At 36.4% G+C, this 17,578-nt stretch overlaps 1 protein-coding gene across 1 annotated transcript in view; it reads left to right on the top strand.

The window, feature by feature from the left end:
- Positions 1–15,848, top strand: part of LOC126482185 (odorant receptor Or2-like) — a 103,549-nt gene extending 87,701 nt beyond the window's left edge. Inside the window, exon 6 of the mRNA XM_050106164.1 lies at positions 15,602–15,848. Coding sequence (XP_049962121.1) covers positions 15,602–15,658 — 57 coding nt within the window. The 3' untranslated portion in view covers positions 15,659–15,848. The remainder of the gene's footprint in view (positions 1–15,601) is intronic.
- Positions 15,849–17,578: the final 1,730 nt, after the last annotated feature.

Genomic DNA, 17,578 nt, shown 5'->3' with positions numbered 1-17,578 from the left:
TTAATCCATCATTGATGAACATCGGTCTGACGGTACATGCATCGCAAGATAAATAGCAATTGATAATGGCGCCTTGCTAGGTCGTAGCAAATGACGTAGCTGAAGGCTATGCTAACTATTGTCTCGGCAAATGAGAGCGTAATTTGTCAGTGAACCATCGCTAGCAAAGTTGGCTGTACAACTGGGGCGAGTGCTAGGAAGTCTCTCTAGACCTGCCGTGTGGTGGCGCTCGGTCTGCAATCACTGATAGTGGCGACACGCGGGTCCGACGTATACTAACGGACCGCGGCAGATTTAAACGCTACCACCTAGCAAGTGTGGTGTCTGGCGGTGACACCACACTCAGCTCTACTGCAGTATTGTTTTATACTGCAGCCACATTGCAGTAATGTCGACAGCAACATTATTGCAGTCACTCATTACAGTAAAATATGGTGACCATTTTGGAAGTAGCCACCTTGGATACAACTCAAAGTTTCTGATGGAAAGGGCCTGATGACCATATCAAACAAATAGCTGGTTACATGAGAAAAATAATGCTGTCTTTAATTTGAGTATAGCCTTATTATTTTCAAGTTATGTCACAATTGGCACAGAACAAGTCAATTGTTGGTGGTGACACATACATGCTACATGACGCACTCATTGCATTGTGCAGCACATTGTAAGGTTGTTACTACCTGCTTGTAATCTTACCCTCCCACAAATCACTATTAATTTTTCTTAGTGTCTTCATTACTTTCAAAAGCTTCGAGAGGCGTAAGATATACAAAAGAAAAACTTTTTACTTATCTTCATTTTCTCCTCTTGTTGTTGGCTCTAATTCATGCGTCTAGGGGTACATTCTTGTGGCTTAAATTTTGATTTAAAATGTTCTGGGTTCCTGAAGACAAAATAACTGATGAAGAATTATCTGTTGCTATGATTTTCTTTTATTTCATCCCATTCTTCGAAATCACACCAACTTTACAATTTTCGCATCTATCACACCAAAAAATTAAATTATTAGTGATATACTTAAAGACACTACTAATATTCTGTGGTGTTACAATATTCCAAAGAGTTTACAAAGAAAAGAGTTTACAGATTTTCTTGACCAAAGATTCAGATTCAGATTCTTTATTGGTCATTCAGCATTATTACATGCAATAGACTTCGTCAGTTCACTTAACCTATTAATTTTACAAAATAAATTTTTACATATTTAAGTTGATATTGGGCATTTCTAAAAATTCTTCTAACGTATACAATGGATTAGTTAACAAGAAGTTATGTACATTTTCTTTAAATAATTTGTCAGGCTTGATTGACACTTTCTTAGACAGTTTGTTATATATTTTAATTGCCATATACTTATGACGTTTGTTAGTTTTAGCTAATCTATTTTGTGGCAACAGCAGAGAAGTACAGGTTCTTGTATAGTACTCATGCCTTTGATTTGTTACACTTAAGTTAGGTAGTTCAGCAAGTATGTAGTTAACGCTGTCAAGAATATACAAATTAATAACTTAAAATTCTACATTTAATGAACAATGGTTTACAATGTGTTCTATTATCTACCTTAGCCATTACTCTGATCACTTTCTTCTGGATCACCATAATTTCATTTATTTTTCTGCTGTTTCCCCAGAGTATAAACCCATACCTTAAAACAGATTGAAAAAAGGCAAAGTACACTGTCCTTACATTCTCAAATGTCACACAACACATCAGTCTCTTCAACAAATATATAACTCTTGACAACCTAACCACTATGTGGTCAACATGAGAGTTCCATGTGAGACTGTTGTCAAATATGATACCTAAAAACTTTGTCTTTTGTTTTTCTATTTTTGTAGTCTTTGATGGACTGAACACACAAATTCTGGGTCTTTTCCTCATTTAATAGCACATGATTTGCATTAAACCATGATGTTGCATTTTCTTTTGCCAATTTCATATCACTTACAAGGTTATCAAATACATGGTTTACAGATAGAAAAGTTGTATCATCTGCATACATATACGTCTTTACATCTATATTACCTGGTAAGTCATTTATGTGTACAAAGCAGAGAAGTGGTCCTAACTTAGATCCCTGTGGCACTCCGTGTTGAACCTCGAGTGTGTTTGACAGATGACTTCCTGAACTCACCACCTGTTTCCTTTCATTGAGGTATGATTTGATAAGTTTTAAACTTTTATCCCATATTCCATAGTACTCAAGTTTAGAGAGCAAAAGTGAGTGGTCAACACAGTCAAAGGCTTTGCTCAGATCACGTAAGGTTACCTGTGCGTGAGCATGGTCCTCAAATGCTGCTAAAATATCTCTGACTAAGAGCTCTATAGCATGTATAGTTGACCTTCCTTTTCTGTAACCAAACTGTGATGCACTTATCATATCATTTAGTTCTAGGTACTCATACATCTGCTGATATATTATGCCTTCAAAGACTTTTCCTAGTAGAATCGTCAGTTAAATATATCATGATTTTGTAAATGCATCCAGAAATAAATTTAATGATTAGCATTAGATTGTACAATTAATAATATGAATGTTAAGTATGCCAGAAATTTTGTAATTAAATTTTTTTTTAAAAAAAAAAAAGAGAGTAATTTTAACCATACATACAGCGTACTAACAATTTCTTTTTATACATTTTAGCCTGAAATATAAACATAGTATAAAGAATCATATGAAGTTCATTCAGTTAAACAGCTGAGAATGTTCGCCTACACCAGATTCAAGAGTACTCATAGTATCAGCTACTTTATAAAAAAGGTAATGTTAAAGGAGGGTGTCCCATTACATGCTTCAACAATTTTTTCATGAACTTCAACCAATACGTTTGTCAGAATGCATGCCCAAGCACCACCAATCCGCTCCCTGACGTATGCAAATTTTCTGACCTTCTCCACATACATAATTTCCTTCACATGACTAATTGACTAAAATCTGGAGAATGTGGTGGCCATTCCACCAGACCTCTATGACATTTCCACCTCCGGGGAAACTGGATATCCAGGTACAATTAGGTGGGCCACCATTATGCAGAAAGAAAGTTGAATATGGCCCATCTTCAGTCAGCAGTAATGGCAGCATATCTTCATATAACAACTAAATTTATCAGTTTGCTGTCAGTGTACACTGAACGGAGAAGGACCAATAATATTAGAAACCCATATTTGACACCAAAACATAACTTACCATATGCCAACTACTTTCAATGGATCCTTCCAGACAGGGTTGACATCTGATCTGTACCATTTACCTGTACCACACACCAACTACTTTCAATGGATCCTTCCAAACAGGGTTGACATCTGACCTGTATCTATGACTCTATTCATTTAACTTTCCAAAACACATAGAAATTAGCTTCTCCATAAACAGTACATCATAGGGGTAACCACAGTTTTCATCCAGCTTGCTTGTTACCCATTCTATGAACTGAACCCTCAGTATGAATCATTCTCTCAGATATGATGTAACATTTGCAGTTTGTAAAGGTGGCATCTGTGTGTAGCCAACATTCTCATTATTGATACTTGACTTACCTCACCCATCCAGATATATTTGTGTTAAAGCTTCGTTTCTGGGATAGGGAGGTGCACTGGCTCTTGACTGAATCTGTCAGTTGGATTAACAATGAGAGCCGGTGTGCCGGTCAGACTGGGTGTGGTTTTTGACCATTTTCCTACATTCCATTCAGTTAATACCAGACTGGTATCTAAGTCTCACCTCAGTTACACAATTCACAAAGATTTACAAAACTTTCATTTGTGTTTACATGAATAACACTATATGCCTGCAGTTGAGGTACACTCTGTGTCTTGGTGTGGGTACTGGGGTGTCCACAGGAAGGGCATCCAGTCATCCCTTAATCTAAGCACACAAATCATTAATAACCATGCTGACCCTGTTGCGATGCAGGACAAAGGTACAAGCAAAAGAAGTGGATGTACGGCAGACCTGTTTCCTACAGTATCTGGCAATTACTGTGCTCTGGACTCTTACCAAATGATGCCTGGACAGCGGTTGATGTTGCTTCACCCATAGCCATATTCAATAATCCAGCTTTCTGTTTGCAATGTAGCCAGTTTCTCAGAATTTTGTGAGAAGCTCACTGCCATACTGTGGTTAATGGATGAGGTAATGGATTTTCAGTCTGGGTGACAAGAATGAAATCTTCTGGTATCAGGATGAACTCAGTGTGTTTGGCTTGTGTTAATATCACCATCTTTCACATCACCTGTAAGGATGAAACATAAGACATAACTAGAGAAGGAATAAATATATGCTTACGTAAGAGGCACCACTGTTTTTCTTGGGTAACTCTGTCTGTTTGATTAGTCATGTGACCCCCTTTCCACATGAAAATTATTAGTTGCATTCAAGATGGCGGCTTCAGCAATGACCACCATGTGACATAGCATCATAGGGCTTCCCCCTCTCCCATCTCATACCAGTTGACTTTAAATTCTGTTTATCCACTTGTTCTTTTATTTTAGAAAGATCATGGTAGACCTATGAACCATCCTGCACATCTATATTCCATTGTACCAAAATGTTTTGTTTGTACCCATTCCTTTCATGAGTCAATAGAGGGAAGACCAATCACTTATTTGCCTTTGTGTTATGTGTTATAAGACTACTTTTATCATCATGTTCTTGGAAACCTGGAAAATTATCATAGTTTCTGATCTGAAAACCAGTTCTTAGAATGTTCTGATTGTTTAGCCACAATGTACCTGGTGCCTTTCTTAAAATATCTACTATTTGAGGTTTTTCAGAGTTACTGTGGCACTCTCCTGGGAGTCTAAATAAGCCTGTGGCTATTTGCACCACTCTTTTTTGTATACACTGCTTGTATGGTCTGGTACGTATCCCACACAAGCGTTTTACAAACTGTCTCTTTCAAACAGATACTGCAATTCCTAAATATCCTTGACATTTGCTTTGTATGTATGTATGCTAACAACTGAACTCACATAGTTATTTTATGTAGTATCCCCATACATCGTTACTCTTGGGTATGTGTGACAATTCTTCTGTGCCTTTTTTGTATACACTGCTTGTATGGTCTGGTACGTATCCCACACAAGCGTTTTACAAACTGTCTCTTTCAAACAGATACTGCAATTCCTAAATATCCTTGACATTTGCTTTGTGTGTATGTATGCTAACAACTGAACCCACACAGTTATTTTATGTAGTATCCCCATACATCGTTACTCTTGGGTATGTGTGACAATTCTTCTGTGCCTTGAATTAATGATCCACAACACAGTTGGCACCAGCATGGGTGTTGCATTCCTTCCATGCCAGAGTGTGCCCACATCTAAAAAACTGCTTAATGCAGCACAACATCAAGGATAGAGCAGCCTGTGGTGACAGTGGAGAGGATCATTGGTGAAACAGTGAGCTGACATCAGCTTAAAGCCAGCATCAGGGGCTCTGGACAGCAGTGGTATAAGACATTGCGTGCGGCACCAGGCCGTGGTTGATGTTTTCCCCAACCTAGTTTATGTACTGTAACAGCTAGCTCAGGGAGATGATCAGTGAGTGGCAGCATCTTTGAGGACAGTTAGTGTTTGGCTGCTGGCAGCTGGTGATAGTGACCCATGTATCTAGAGGATGGTGCGACCACTGTCATTGTGAAAGCTGTGAAGAGCCTCAGCAGAGACAGGACAGTATGAAGATGGCAAGTAAGAAGGTACAGCAGCTGGATCAGGTGGAGCAGAAAGTTCAGGCAGCAAAGCAGTGTAGGCAGCCTGGTGGATTTTGTGGTCTTGGCTTGAGGCAGCTTGCTGTCAACACAGGGCATTGGTTCTCACTGGGCAAACAGATGGTGCTTGACATCTTGGATCCAGACAGGGAAGCACTGGCAAGATATGACCTGATATTAGCTATGGTGTTAGAAAAAGCTGTGGCAGTTGTCTTCAGTGCATAGCTTCAGTTGTATAAATGGATGTATTTGGCTAGGTTTGGTTAAAATTATTCTGGCTATTACACTTCCACAACAGTGAGGATGTTGCAGGGCCTAGTTTGTCAAGCACTAAAGGATTTATATTTTTTTTATTTGCAGATTGTGCTCAATGAATTTTCTGTTGTGTCTTTTACTGCTGGTATTGCTTGGATTATTGATCTCATTTATTGTGACATGTGGCCAGCATTTAGTAACAAAATAATATATAATTAGAAATGCAAAATTATGTCAAAGAATACAGTAAGATCTACCACAAAGTTATTAAAGAGGCAAAGAAAAGGGGAAATGATGAATATATCCGCAAATGAAAAAACAAAACAGGGGCGCATGGAACATCATCAGATCTGAAACACAAAATCACTCGCAAAAAATATTAACTTAAAGCTGGAAAACAAACCAGTATCCGATGCTATCTTTGTAGCTAATATCTTCACTGAGTACTCTATCAAAGCTGCAAATGATCTTATCTAAAGCAACTTTCAGAATACTAAGATGCACTACATTGAGAACTGTAAACCTCCCATGGGGTCTATGTTTCTCAAGCAGGTCACACAGAGTGACCTCATACTGGCAATGAGCTGATTAAAGAAACTTTCATGTGGTTTTGATGAGATTCCAGATTGTATTATAAACCAAACAAAATATCATATTGTAGAACCTCTGAAGCATATTGTCAATCATTCCTTTTCCACAGGTACCTTTCAAAATCTTATAAAGACTGCAAAAGTAACCCCCTTGCACAAAAAGGGAGCCACAGACAATGTTGATTTGATTTGATTTGATTTATTTCGTGTTCCATAGGTCAACTGTGTTGAATACACAAGGACGTGGAACGAGTCAGTTTTTTACAAATACAGTCTGATAATCTTATAGCATATACAGAAATTTGAGTACATAATTATATAAAAACTTATACAGTAAATTCTTTGGGCAGCAATATAGAAAAAGAAAATACATATTTTCTTAGAATTATTAAAACACTACAGAAAACAGATACGGAGCACACACAGATACAGATCTCAGGTTAAATAAAATTCGTAGTGGCATTACGTCAACTTGTATTATATAATATTAAAATATTACAATTTATTTAGTTAAAAATTCATCTAGACTGTAAAAAGCTTTTTCTAGCAGAAATATTTTTAGTGCTTTCTTAAACTCGCTATTGTTATGAATCTTTGTCTTTATTTCGGGAGGAAGAGCATTGAAGAGTTTTGCTCCAGTGTAATGGACACCCTTTTGTGCCAAGCTCAAATTTCTGAGTTCACTGTGTATGTCATTCTTCCTCCGTGTGTTATGCTCATGATAATTACTATTTGGTTGAAATATATCTATATTTTTACAAACAAAACACATGAGAGAAAAAATATATTGGCATGTAGTTGTGTATATTTTAAGATTACGAAAACTATTTCTACAAGAGTCTCTTGGGCGCAATCTACATATAATTCTTAAAGCTCGCTTCTGTGCAATGAACACTTTCCTTGTTAATGGCTGGTTGCCCCAAAAAATAATTCCGTACTCAATGAGACAATGAAAATAGCCATAATAGGCCACTTTTGCAGTGTTAGGTTCAACACATGTAGTGACAACCCGTAAAGCATAGGTAGCAGAGCTAAGCCTCTTACAGAGATCAATAATATGTGAAGACCAGTTCATTTTCTTGTCAATGTGCACTCCAAGAAATTTTGTTGTTTCCATTCTGACTATTGGTTGATTACCACATGTCACACTTATCTCTCTCTCTTTTTCTGTTTTGTACAGAATTGAATAAAGCTGGTCTTACTGGAATTTAATGAGAGACCATTCACCTTGAACCAATTAACCATATCTGAGAGTATGTGATTACTGAGTTCCTCAAGATTGTTGTCTGTTCTACTGCTCATAAAAATTGTGGTATCATCAGCAAATAATGTAAATTTACACGGCAGGCTTGTACATGATGGTAGATCATTTATAAAAATCAGGAATAATAGTGGCCCAAGAATTGAGCCCTGGGGCACTCCACATGTAATGGAACTCCATTCAGAATCTGAGGAAGCGTCACATACTCCACCCGAGCTATTCAACACAACTTTTTGTTTTCTGTCTTGGAGGTACGACTGTAGCCAATTGCCTGCAACACCACTTATTCCTACTAATTTTGCTTTTTGCAAGAGAATCTGGTGATCAACACAGTCAAACGCTTTGGATAAATCGCAGAAGACACCAAGTGCTAGCATTTTTTCATTAAGGGTTTCTAGAACTTCATTTGCAAGTGCGTAGACTGCGTCTTCTGTTGAACGGCCCTTTTGAAAGCCAAACTGGCTTTTGCTGAGAACTCCATTCTTCATGAGATGATCAGTAATTCTTACATGTATTAGCTTTTCTAGAATTTTGGAGAAAGCTGTCAGCAAAGAGATAGGTCGATAGTTAGTTAGTTCAGCTTTATCCTCCTTTTTGTACAGGGGCTTCACAATGGCATACTTAAGTCTACTGGGAACAACACCTTTCTGAAGGGAAGCATTGAAAATATGACAGAGAATGTCCCTTATCCACACACAAGAATATTTCAATAAATTACTAGATATATTATCAACCCCTGCAGAATTTGTACTTTTTAGAGACATGATGATTTTTTGAATGTCTTCTACAGTGACAGGATTAAGGTGCATTTCTGAAATTGTGTTAGAATATACAGCTTGACAAAGAGTTACAGCTTCATCAACATCGGGCTTGCAACCAATCTGTTGAGATACTGATAGGAAGTGTTTATTAAAAATCTCAGCCACCCTTTTGGGGTTATCTACTAGGATACCTTCATATCTGATATTATTTAAATCTTCTTTACTTGTTGCATCTCTTCCTGTTTCTTTTTTTACAATGCTCCAAATTGCTTTTATTTTATTATTAGAATTATCTATTTTCTTCTCATAATAAAGGGCTTTTGATTTCTGTATTAGTTTCTTCAAAATTTTACAGTATATTCTATAGTGTTCCCATTTTTCTACATCTTTACAGAATCTTATTGCAGCATAAGTTTCCCTTTTGGTTTTACATGACTGTTTTATACCTTTTGTAATCCAAGGCTTGCTTACAGAATTGGAAGCACTGTTTCTGACCCATTTCTTGGGAAATATTTCTTCAAAAAGAGCACAGAATTCATTTATAAAACAGTTAAATTTAGTATCAACATCATCATGGCTATATACTAAAGACCAATCCATTTGCTGCAACCTGTGGTTGAAAGTTCCTTTCGCCTTTTCATTAATTACTCTTATGACTTTCCATCGAGGAAATTCTTTTTTGAACAGATTAACGTCATAAATAGTGAGAATTTGTCCATCATGATCTGAAAGCCCACTTATAACCTGCCTGACAATATAATTCTGATGTCTATTTACATCTAAAAAAACGTTGTCTATCATAGTTTGGCACTCGGATGTAATTCTTGTTGGGAAATTTATTACTGAAGTCAGATTGAGTAAGGTCATCACAATCTCAAAGTCTATTTTATTCTTATTTTCTGTCAAAAAGTTTATATTAAAATCACCTAATACTACAATATCCTTCGCTTTTGAAAGTAACCATGACAGAAGGAGTTCCATTGAATGCAGAAAAGTTTTTATGTCACCTGAAGGAGCCCTGTAGACAGCCAACACTATTATTGGATAGAATTTAGTTGTTATTTCTGTGGCACATGCCTCAAATTGTTGTTCCACACAATATTTCTTAATATCTATAGCTTTGTATGCTACACTATCCTTAACATAAATTGCTACTCCACCTTTATCTTTACTTTCCCTACAGTAGTATGTTACTAAAGTATAACTTGCTATAGATGGCAAGGCACATTTATCAGTAACATGGTGCTCAGTTAAGCACAAAATCTGGGCATTATTTATACTGTCCTTTTCACTAATGTTAATAAGGAGTTGATCTATTTTGTTTAAGAGGCCCCTTATATTTTGATGAAAGAAAGAGATGCCTTCCTCTTGCTTTTTCATTCTATTAGTGCTGTTACCTGACTGAGAATCCATTGGAGTCTGCCTTGAGACAGGAGAGAGGAGACACCTGACACTACCTACTGTTGTCCCTTCTTTTTCTTCGGGCCCACACATAAAAAATCGTTGAGATGAGAAGGAGGCTCAGCATTTCTTCTGTCCAACAGCCTTCTATTTGTTGTTGTTGATGGTGGTGCTGTTTCTGACACTTCAAATGTTGGTTCTACCACTACTGCTGTGTTTCCTTGTGAACTTGGAGTCTTCTCGTTTTTGTTATTTTCGTCTAAAATAATACTTGGCTGATGAGGAACAGTAATTCTTTTGTTGTTGAAATCGATGTCCACTGTTCTTTCTGTTAAAATTTGGTCTTTTTTTACATGTTTTGCTGCTGCTGATGAAGTTTCTAATGAATTTTTTTGAAGTGTTTTCGTAATGGAGTCAGGCGATGGCAATGCAATTATCGTTTTGGTTTTGAATTTGTTTTGGTGGTTTTTTATTACCCTGGTTATAAGGCTTGTCAGATATTCTTTCCCCAAGCCATTCAGGTGAAGTCCGTGTTGCGTGTGGAATCTACGTCCAATACTGCTTATATCAACGCATTTCACGTTTTTAAAATGTTTGCAGATTTTTGCAAACTGACTGTTGGCACTTTCTATTTCCCTGTTAACACATGACCATCTTACAAGATCATAGCGATGCGGAATATTGACAAGTATTACGTTAGTGTGAGTGAGGTTCCTCAGACACTGTTTAAGATCGCGCGTTGCACTCAATGTTTCATTTTTGTAGACATCGTTTGCGCCTCCCATAAGTACAACGAAGTCTTTATCATGCAGATTTTTTGCCTCTGCGGATTCGGTCATTTTTTTAATTTCGCTAAGTGGGGCTCCCGGTTTCACTATACCACACGAAAATGTTTCAGTTGTTTCTTTTAGTTTACTAGGAAGTCCACGACCATGGCTGTCTGAAAACACAAACAGTTTCCTGTTATTGGAGTTCACAATTTGCGAATCGTTTTGTATTGTTTTACCACACACTTCGACACAATTTTTGGTCGGCACATTTATATTGACCTCCTTCACAGTTGTTTGCGTCAGTAAATTTTCTTCTCTTACCATATTCCCCAAAGTGCCATTTTGCTTTTCCCAACGTTCATGCGAACTGTAAGTTGCATTTTCACTATCGGCGATCGAAAGTACTTGAAATGTGTTTCCGTGCACAAAGCTTGCGTAACTTTCGCAGGTTTTCCGAATTTGCACTTTGGACTTGCTGTTTTTGCACTTTACATTTGACCACTTTTCCGTAACGGACGAACTATCTCGCACAAGTTTTAGCGTGTTCAGTTCACTATTTTCTTGTTGTATTTTCGAAATGTCCGTTTTCAAACTGCCGATTATGAACTGTAAGCTCGTTATGCGTTCATTCAGTTTCTTGATTTCGTCTTTACAATTTTCACACGATTTCTTTTTTACGGCAAAATTTAAGTTTTTCTGGAAGGACACTTGCTTAACTTTTACTGTAGCCGCCATCTTAACCCATGGGATTATTACAGACCTGTAGCACAGCTTAGTGGCTTCCCAAATATCTTTGAGAACCTCTTTTATAATAGATTGCTAGAGTTTGTTAACAAAAACTCATTGCTGTCTAATCATCAGCATGGCTTCAGGCAATCTAGATCCACAACCACAGCAGTCTATGAATAATTACACTCCAATCTAAAAGCTGCAGATGAAAAGGAAATGGCTACTAAAATATTCTTGGACCTGTCCAAAGCATTTGACATTTTAGATCATGGTCTTCTACTACGTAAGTCGGAAAGAAAGAGAATTAGATGTATTCCAAATGAATGGATTAGATCATATCTTACTAGCTGGCAACAAAAAGTTGTTCTCAAACAAGACACAATAACTGAAAACATTTCAAGAACAACAACATATATGTCAGAAAAAACTACCATCAAGTAAGGTGTGCTACAAGGATCAACATTAGGTCCTATCCTCTTTCTTTTGTATATTGATGACCTGAATGACACTGTTTATGCCAAACAGAAAACTTTATTTGCAGATGATACCAGTATTTTGATTACAGGGTCAGACCAAAAAGAGCTTCTATTAACTACAGATGCACTATTGCTGAAGCTAACACACTGGTTTGAAAAAAATAAACTTACAATTAACACTGGGAAAATGGTGGCCATGAACTTTCATATATCCTACTATAAACAACAAAATGAACACACATTGTAAATAAACAACAAAATTGTAAAATTAGTTGATGATGTTAAGTTCCTAGGAATATATCTGCAGAGTGATCTCAAGTGGAATACACACATTAAAGCTCTTACAACCAAGCTATCATCAATCTATTACATGCTATGGATACTAAGCACAAGCTGTAATAGAGAAATAGTAATACAGGCATATCACACACATTTCCAGTCAGCAATCCAATATGAAATAATATTTTGGGGAAATGCACCCTTTAGTCAATCAGTTTTCAAAACCCAGAAATGAGCTATCAGAATCATCTGTAACATAAAGAGTCAAGGTTCATGTTGCTCTCTTTTTCCTACTCTAAAGATACTGAACCTTCCATGCCTATATATATTTGAAACAATAGTCTTTGTAAGAGAATATTTAAGAACTTCCAATGCTTATCAGCTGAACAGCTCTGTGCACAATTAGACAACAAGAAATGGCAATAGCATTCGTCTCTCATATGCCAGAACATCAGCCTACCAGAAGAGTGTCCTTCATAGAGGCCACAATTGTATAACCAACTTCCTAACAGGATCAAGTTGGTAAAGCAAGACAGCTTGTTCAAAAAAAGCAGAAGTCATTTCTGATGGACCACAGTTTCTACTCTGTAAATGAACACCTCTCAGAATGAAACAGAATTTTATAATGTTAAATTAATAAACAATTTATGGCAATTATTTGTTTATTAAAGTGTACTAGTTGTACATGTAACATTGTATTAATGTAGATATTTGTAGTCCACAGCATTGTACCATGTTTTTGTTATCTATTTACTATTACTCTTGATACCTGACTGTATTAGAATTAGTATGAGGTTTTTGGTGAGTTTGTTTCTGCTGGCGCATTTCCTGGATATTGTGTCCTGAGTTAGTATTTGATTACTGTATTTCTTCCTTATCATTCCATCATTACTTGCCTAATTATTTATTTTGTGCCCTGCTTATTACATTATTGTTAGAAAATCTGCTCATGGTCACTGATCCCAGTTTCAGCGATAATAAAATCAACGAGATAAGGCCAAGTTATTGCCTTTACTTCAATATTTTTCCAGATTATCTGTTCTAGATAGCTTTCAGAGAAGGTCTTTGGTACTTTTTCACAGTTTGTCTTTTCATGCCCTTCACTTACAAAACTTGATTGAGGGATGGTTAAAGACTCCTCTTGTGATGACATTGTGATTGGAGAACAAGCATATCAGCAAACTTAGGTTTCCTCTTAAGTTTTTATATACATATGGGATTGAGTCCAGTGGTCAGTAGAAAGAGTCAATTACAGATTTATGCACACCCTTAATACTGAGTGTTGCTGAAATGTTCTTACAAGTAGCTTCAGTTTCTATCTTTTGTGCTTTGAGAGTCTTGTCTGCTATGACAAATACACCAGCTCCATTTGACAGTAACACATTCTTTCAATATACAGTCAATTTTTTTACCCCAAAAATCTCACTGTTATCACTTTCATGTTTTAATCAGCTTTCTGTAGCTAGTACTGTGTGAACTCCACTGCTATTTAGGAGCACTTCAAACTGTGGCACTTTGTTGCAGGTGCTTTGGCAGTTGATCACTACTATTTTAATAGCCTCATCTGCTGTAGTTGTTAGAGCCTCCTACACCTCTCATATCTGGAATGGATGGAGAGTGCACCCACATACAATCAGATATTTGGGTAGCATTCTCTGACATGGGGTGCGCACCTGAGCCAGACCTTATAGTTCTCAACCCAAGATGTGGGTCTGGGATGTTGCAGTCTAGTTTGTCACAGAACCTTTTCAGCCTGAACTCAGAACCCACGGGTGATATCAGTTTTGAGAACAAGTTATCAGAATGTGAGTTTTGATGAAATTCCATGAGCAATATTGGTTACACTGGTTTCACAAACTTCCCTGCCAATTGCTTAGAGAGAAGATGGAGAAACTGAAGAGGAGAATGAATTGATGAACTGATTTTGCATTTCCAATGTTTGTAAAATCCTGTATTGGTACAATAAATAAAACAGAATCATAAAATTAATAAAATATTCAAAAGTTGAAACTTCCTTACCATGAGCAATAAACAGACTGTCTCATATCATGTATTAATTTATTACTTCCAATTTTTTGTAGTGTACTGACTGTCAGTTTAGTTTATATTAACAATTTTCAGTGAATATGTGCTCACATGTGAACAAGTATCATTATTTTCTGATGTCACTTGGTGGAGATGTTATCTGTTACTTGACAAAATGTAAACAGTTTTCTGCAGCCAAAAATTAGTGAAGTTTTATCACAAGTCCTGTAGTAAGTGCCAAATGATGAGAACTAATCTATTTGGGATCCTTCTAATAGAGGAGCATCATATTGTGTTGATATGAATTAATAAAATCTTCTTGGGCTTCCAGTCACGTCAGCTGGTTAAACTCCCAAATTTTTGTCCAAGCTCTCCTCAGCCACTTGAATTAATCTCATGAAAAAATGTACAATGGCTGTAGATTTCAGTCTCTTCCTCTCTTGCTCATTTTTCTGTAACAAGCAAGTGCTACATCAGGGAGGTTTTCGGCAGCTGAGGAACCCTTTGCCATATTATAGCATAAAAAGGCCAGACCATGAGGAAAAGGAGTTTTCATGCTTTCTTCAAAGAAGTACAGTTTTCCTGACCAACATATTTTCTTGATTTTTTTTTTTTTTTTTTTTTTTTTTTTCGTGCCATATGTAGAGAATTCCTGGGACCTGGTTGGTAGAAAATTTGTTCTTCAAGGTACTCTAACAACTGCTCTTATGCTTTGTAGATTTACATAAAATAATGTAGAGGGAAAGTCCCAAGAGACATATTCTACATCCTTTTGATTCCATGTCTTGATATTTAGAGGCTCTGATTCCAGCATATGGGGGCTTCACACATAATGGATTGTAAAAATAAGATATTGTATAGTGTTCTGGAATCCTGATCATTAGTGTATTGTTGATAACCTAATTTGTGGTATAAAGCTTATTTTGATCAGGTGTATCCTTCTTAGTGATAAAATTTTCACAAATTGTAGTGTGTGTAAAATTAGCTAACAAAGAAACTAAAATTGTATGGCTGTAAGATTGCCTAAAATCTTGGAAGAACTATGAATCACTTTTCCATGGCCACAGGAGGAGTTCATTTTAAAACTATTTTCAGTTTCTTGGCATAACAATGTAGATAGTATTGATGATAATATTTATACATTTACAAACAATTTATTTACTTTTAGTGCTATATTATATTATGAAGGTAGATAAGCATATTTTTAAAGAGGTGTTACACTTATAACTGGGACAAAAAAGATTTCTATCCTTTTGTCTTTTTTGACTACATAATTTTTTGAAAAAGTTATTATTCTTGTAAATGTGAAGCCAATCTGGATTTTAATTGTTACACCAATATGGCAGCTTTTGCAGGTGACCTACTCTTACTACACATTGCTTCAGAACCTGAACAGTCGATAAGAAGAAAACTTCATATTAGAGGAGCACTATGGATTAAAAGAATGGACTATCACCAGCCCCTTTCCTTAGAAGGATTTCTGGAAAATCATTATCACATCCACACCAGCAATCAACACTGTCATTCTTGTTATAGCCAGAAAGAAATTAATGAGGCAGATTGCTTTTCTGCACAGAGTAGAACAACATGTTAATCATGGATTGTACAAGTTTCTGTTTTATTTGGGATAATGGTAGTTGATTATTTTTACAATATGGTGTTTAGTAATAAACAGTATTATAACATAAATTTTAAAGCTAAATTTTTAGCATTAAAATAATGTGTATGAATTCTATAATTACCATTTCAAAGATATGGAAAGTATATTTAAAGGTAATGTCTATATACATTCATCATTAACACATGTTTCTGAACAAAAAAAGTATGTGTGTACTTTCAGTGAAATAAAACTGTATTCACCAAGATATAAAACCTAATTGTGTATATATTTTGAAACTTTATTTCCTCAAATCTGTCACTGAAATAAACATCTTCGCATCATTTGTTGATCAATATAGGAAAAGTATTGACACACTAAGAATTAAATTATTCAACAAAGAGCAATATTTCCAGCAGGTTTTTGAGACTCCTCTGTAATCAAATATTGCCACTCTTTGATAGAACACAGTGAAGTGGATAAAGACAGTCACATAGGAGTGGGTAAAGCTGAGAACACTAGCCTTTATTTAGTAGTTGTCTAAACTGGAATTTAGGTCAATGACAATTTTATGAAAAGGATGGATTGCCAAATTCTGAACATGACAGGTAAAACACAGGAGAGAAGAGAAAGGAAAGGATAGACACTGAGTAATGTAATGTGTTACAGAACAGTAACAAAGGAAAACAACACTGAGCTGCAGAATGGAAGAAAAGCTGCTAGGCAAAAACAAACAATGGAAAATCCAGGAGGGAATAATAACAGTATTATGAAAAGGGTAGATTTCTACTCACTATATAGAGGAAAAGTTGAGTCACAGACTGGCACAACAAACAGACTGCTATACATTGCAGCTTTCAATCAAAAGGCCTTCTACTAAAGTAGAAAACACACACACACACACACATATACTCACAAAGGCACAATTCTCAATCACATGACCACAGTCTCTGGCTGCTGAGGCCAAACTCTGGAATGTGACAGACAAAACTCAGGAGAGAAGATAAGGGAAGGACAGACACTGACTAATGTAATGTGTTACAGAATAATAACTAATGAAGATAACAGAGGGTTGCTGGATAGAATAAAAGCTGCTAGACAAAATCAAACAATGGAAAACCCAGGATGGAATAACGACAGTATTATGAAAACGGTAGACTGGTACTCACCTTATAGAGGAGACATTGAGTACAGACAGGCACAACAAAACAACTGTTACACATTTGACTTTTTGAGCAAAAGGCCTTCTTCTAAAGTAGAAAACACACACATTTTTCTGCTTTAGATGAAGACCTTCTGGCCAAAAGCTCAAATGTACAGCAGTCTGTTCATTGTGCCTGTCCATGATTCAACATCTCCCCTAAATGGAGAGTAGTAATCTTCCCTTCCCATAATACTCTCATTATTCCATCCTGGGTTTTCCATTGTCTGGAATTTAGTTCATTTTCACATGAGGACAACTTATATGAGGGACCAGTATGAAGGGAGCTGAATGTACAGTGTGGTAATGGAACAATTCAGATGGGAAGATTGTCAAGCAGTTTGAACAACAGACCACAACAAAGATGCAAAGATACTATCAATGTAATGTATCCCTTATGAAGGCATATAAGGTACTCTTGCAAGGTGCGCATCATTCCCATGGGGCAGTCTTCCATTCTGCGTGATTTTATCACTATAAAATTTGTCAGTTCAATTTTGTGAAATGATTCCATAGAAACACTTG

The sequence above is a fragment of the Schistocerca serialis genome, chromosome 5, assembly GCF_023864345.2.
Source record: "Schistocerca serialis cubense isolate TAMUIC-IGC-003099 chromosome 5, iqSchSeri2.2, whole genome shotgun sequence".
Taxonomy (NCBI): domain Eukaryota; kingdom Metazoa; phylum Arthropoda; class Insecta; order Orthoptera; family Acrididae; genus Schistocerca; species Schistocerca serialis.
This window is presented reverse-complemented; position numbering and strand designations above follow the sequence as displayed.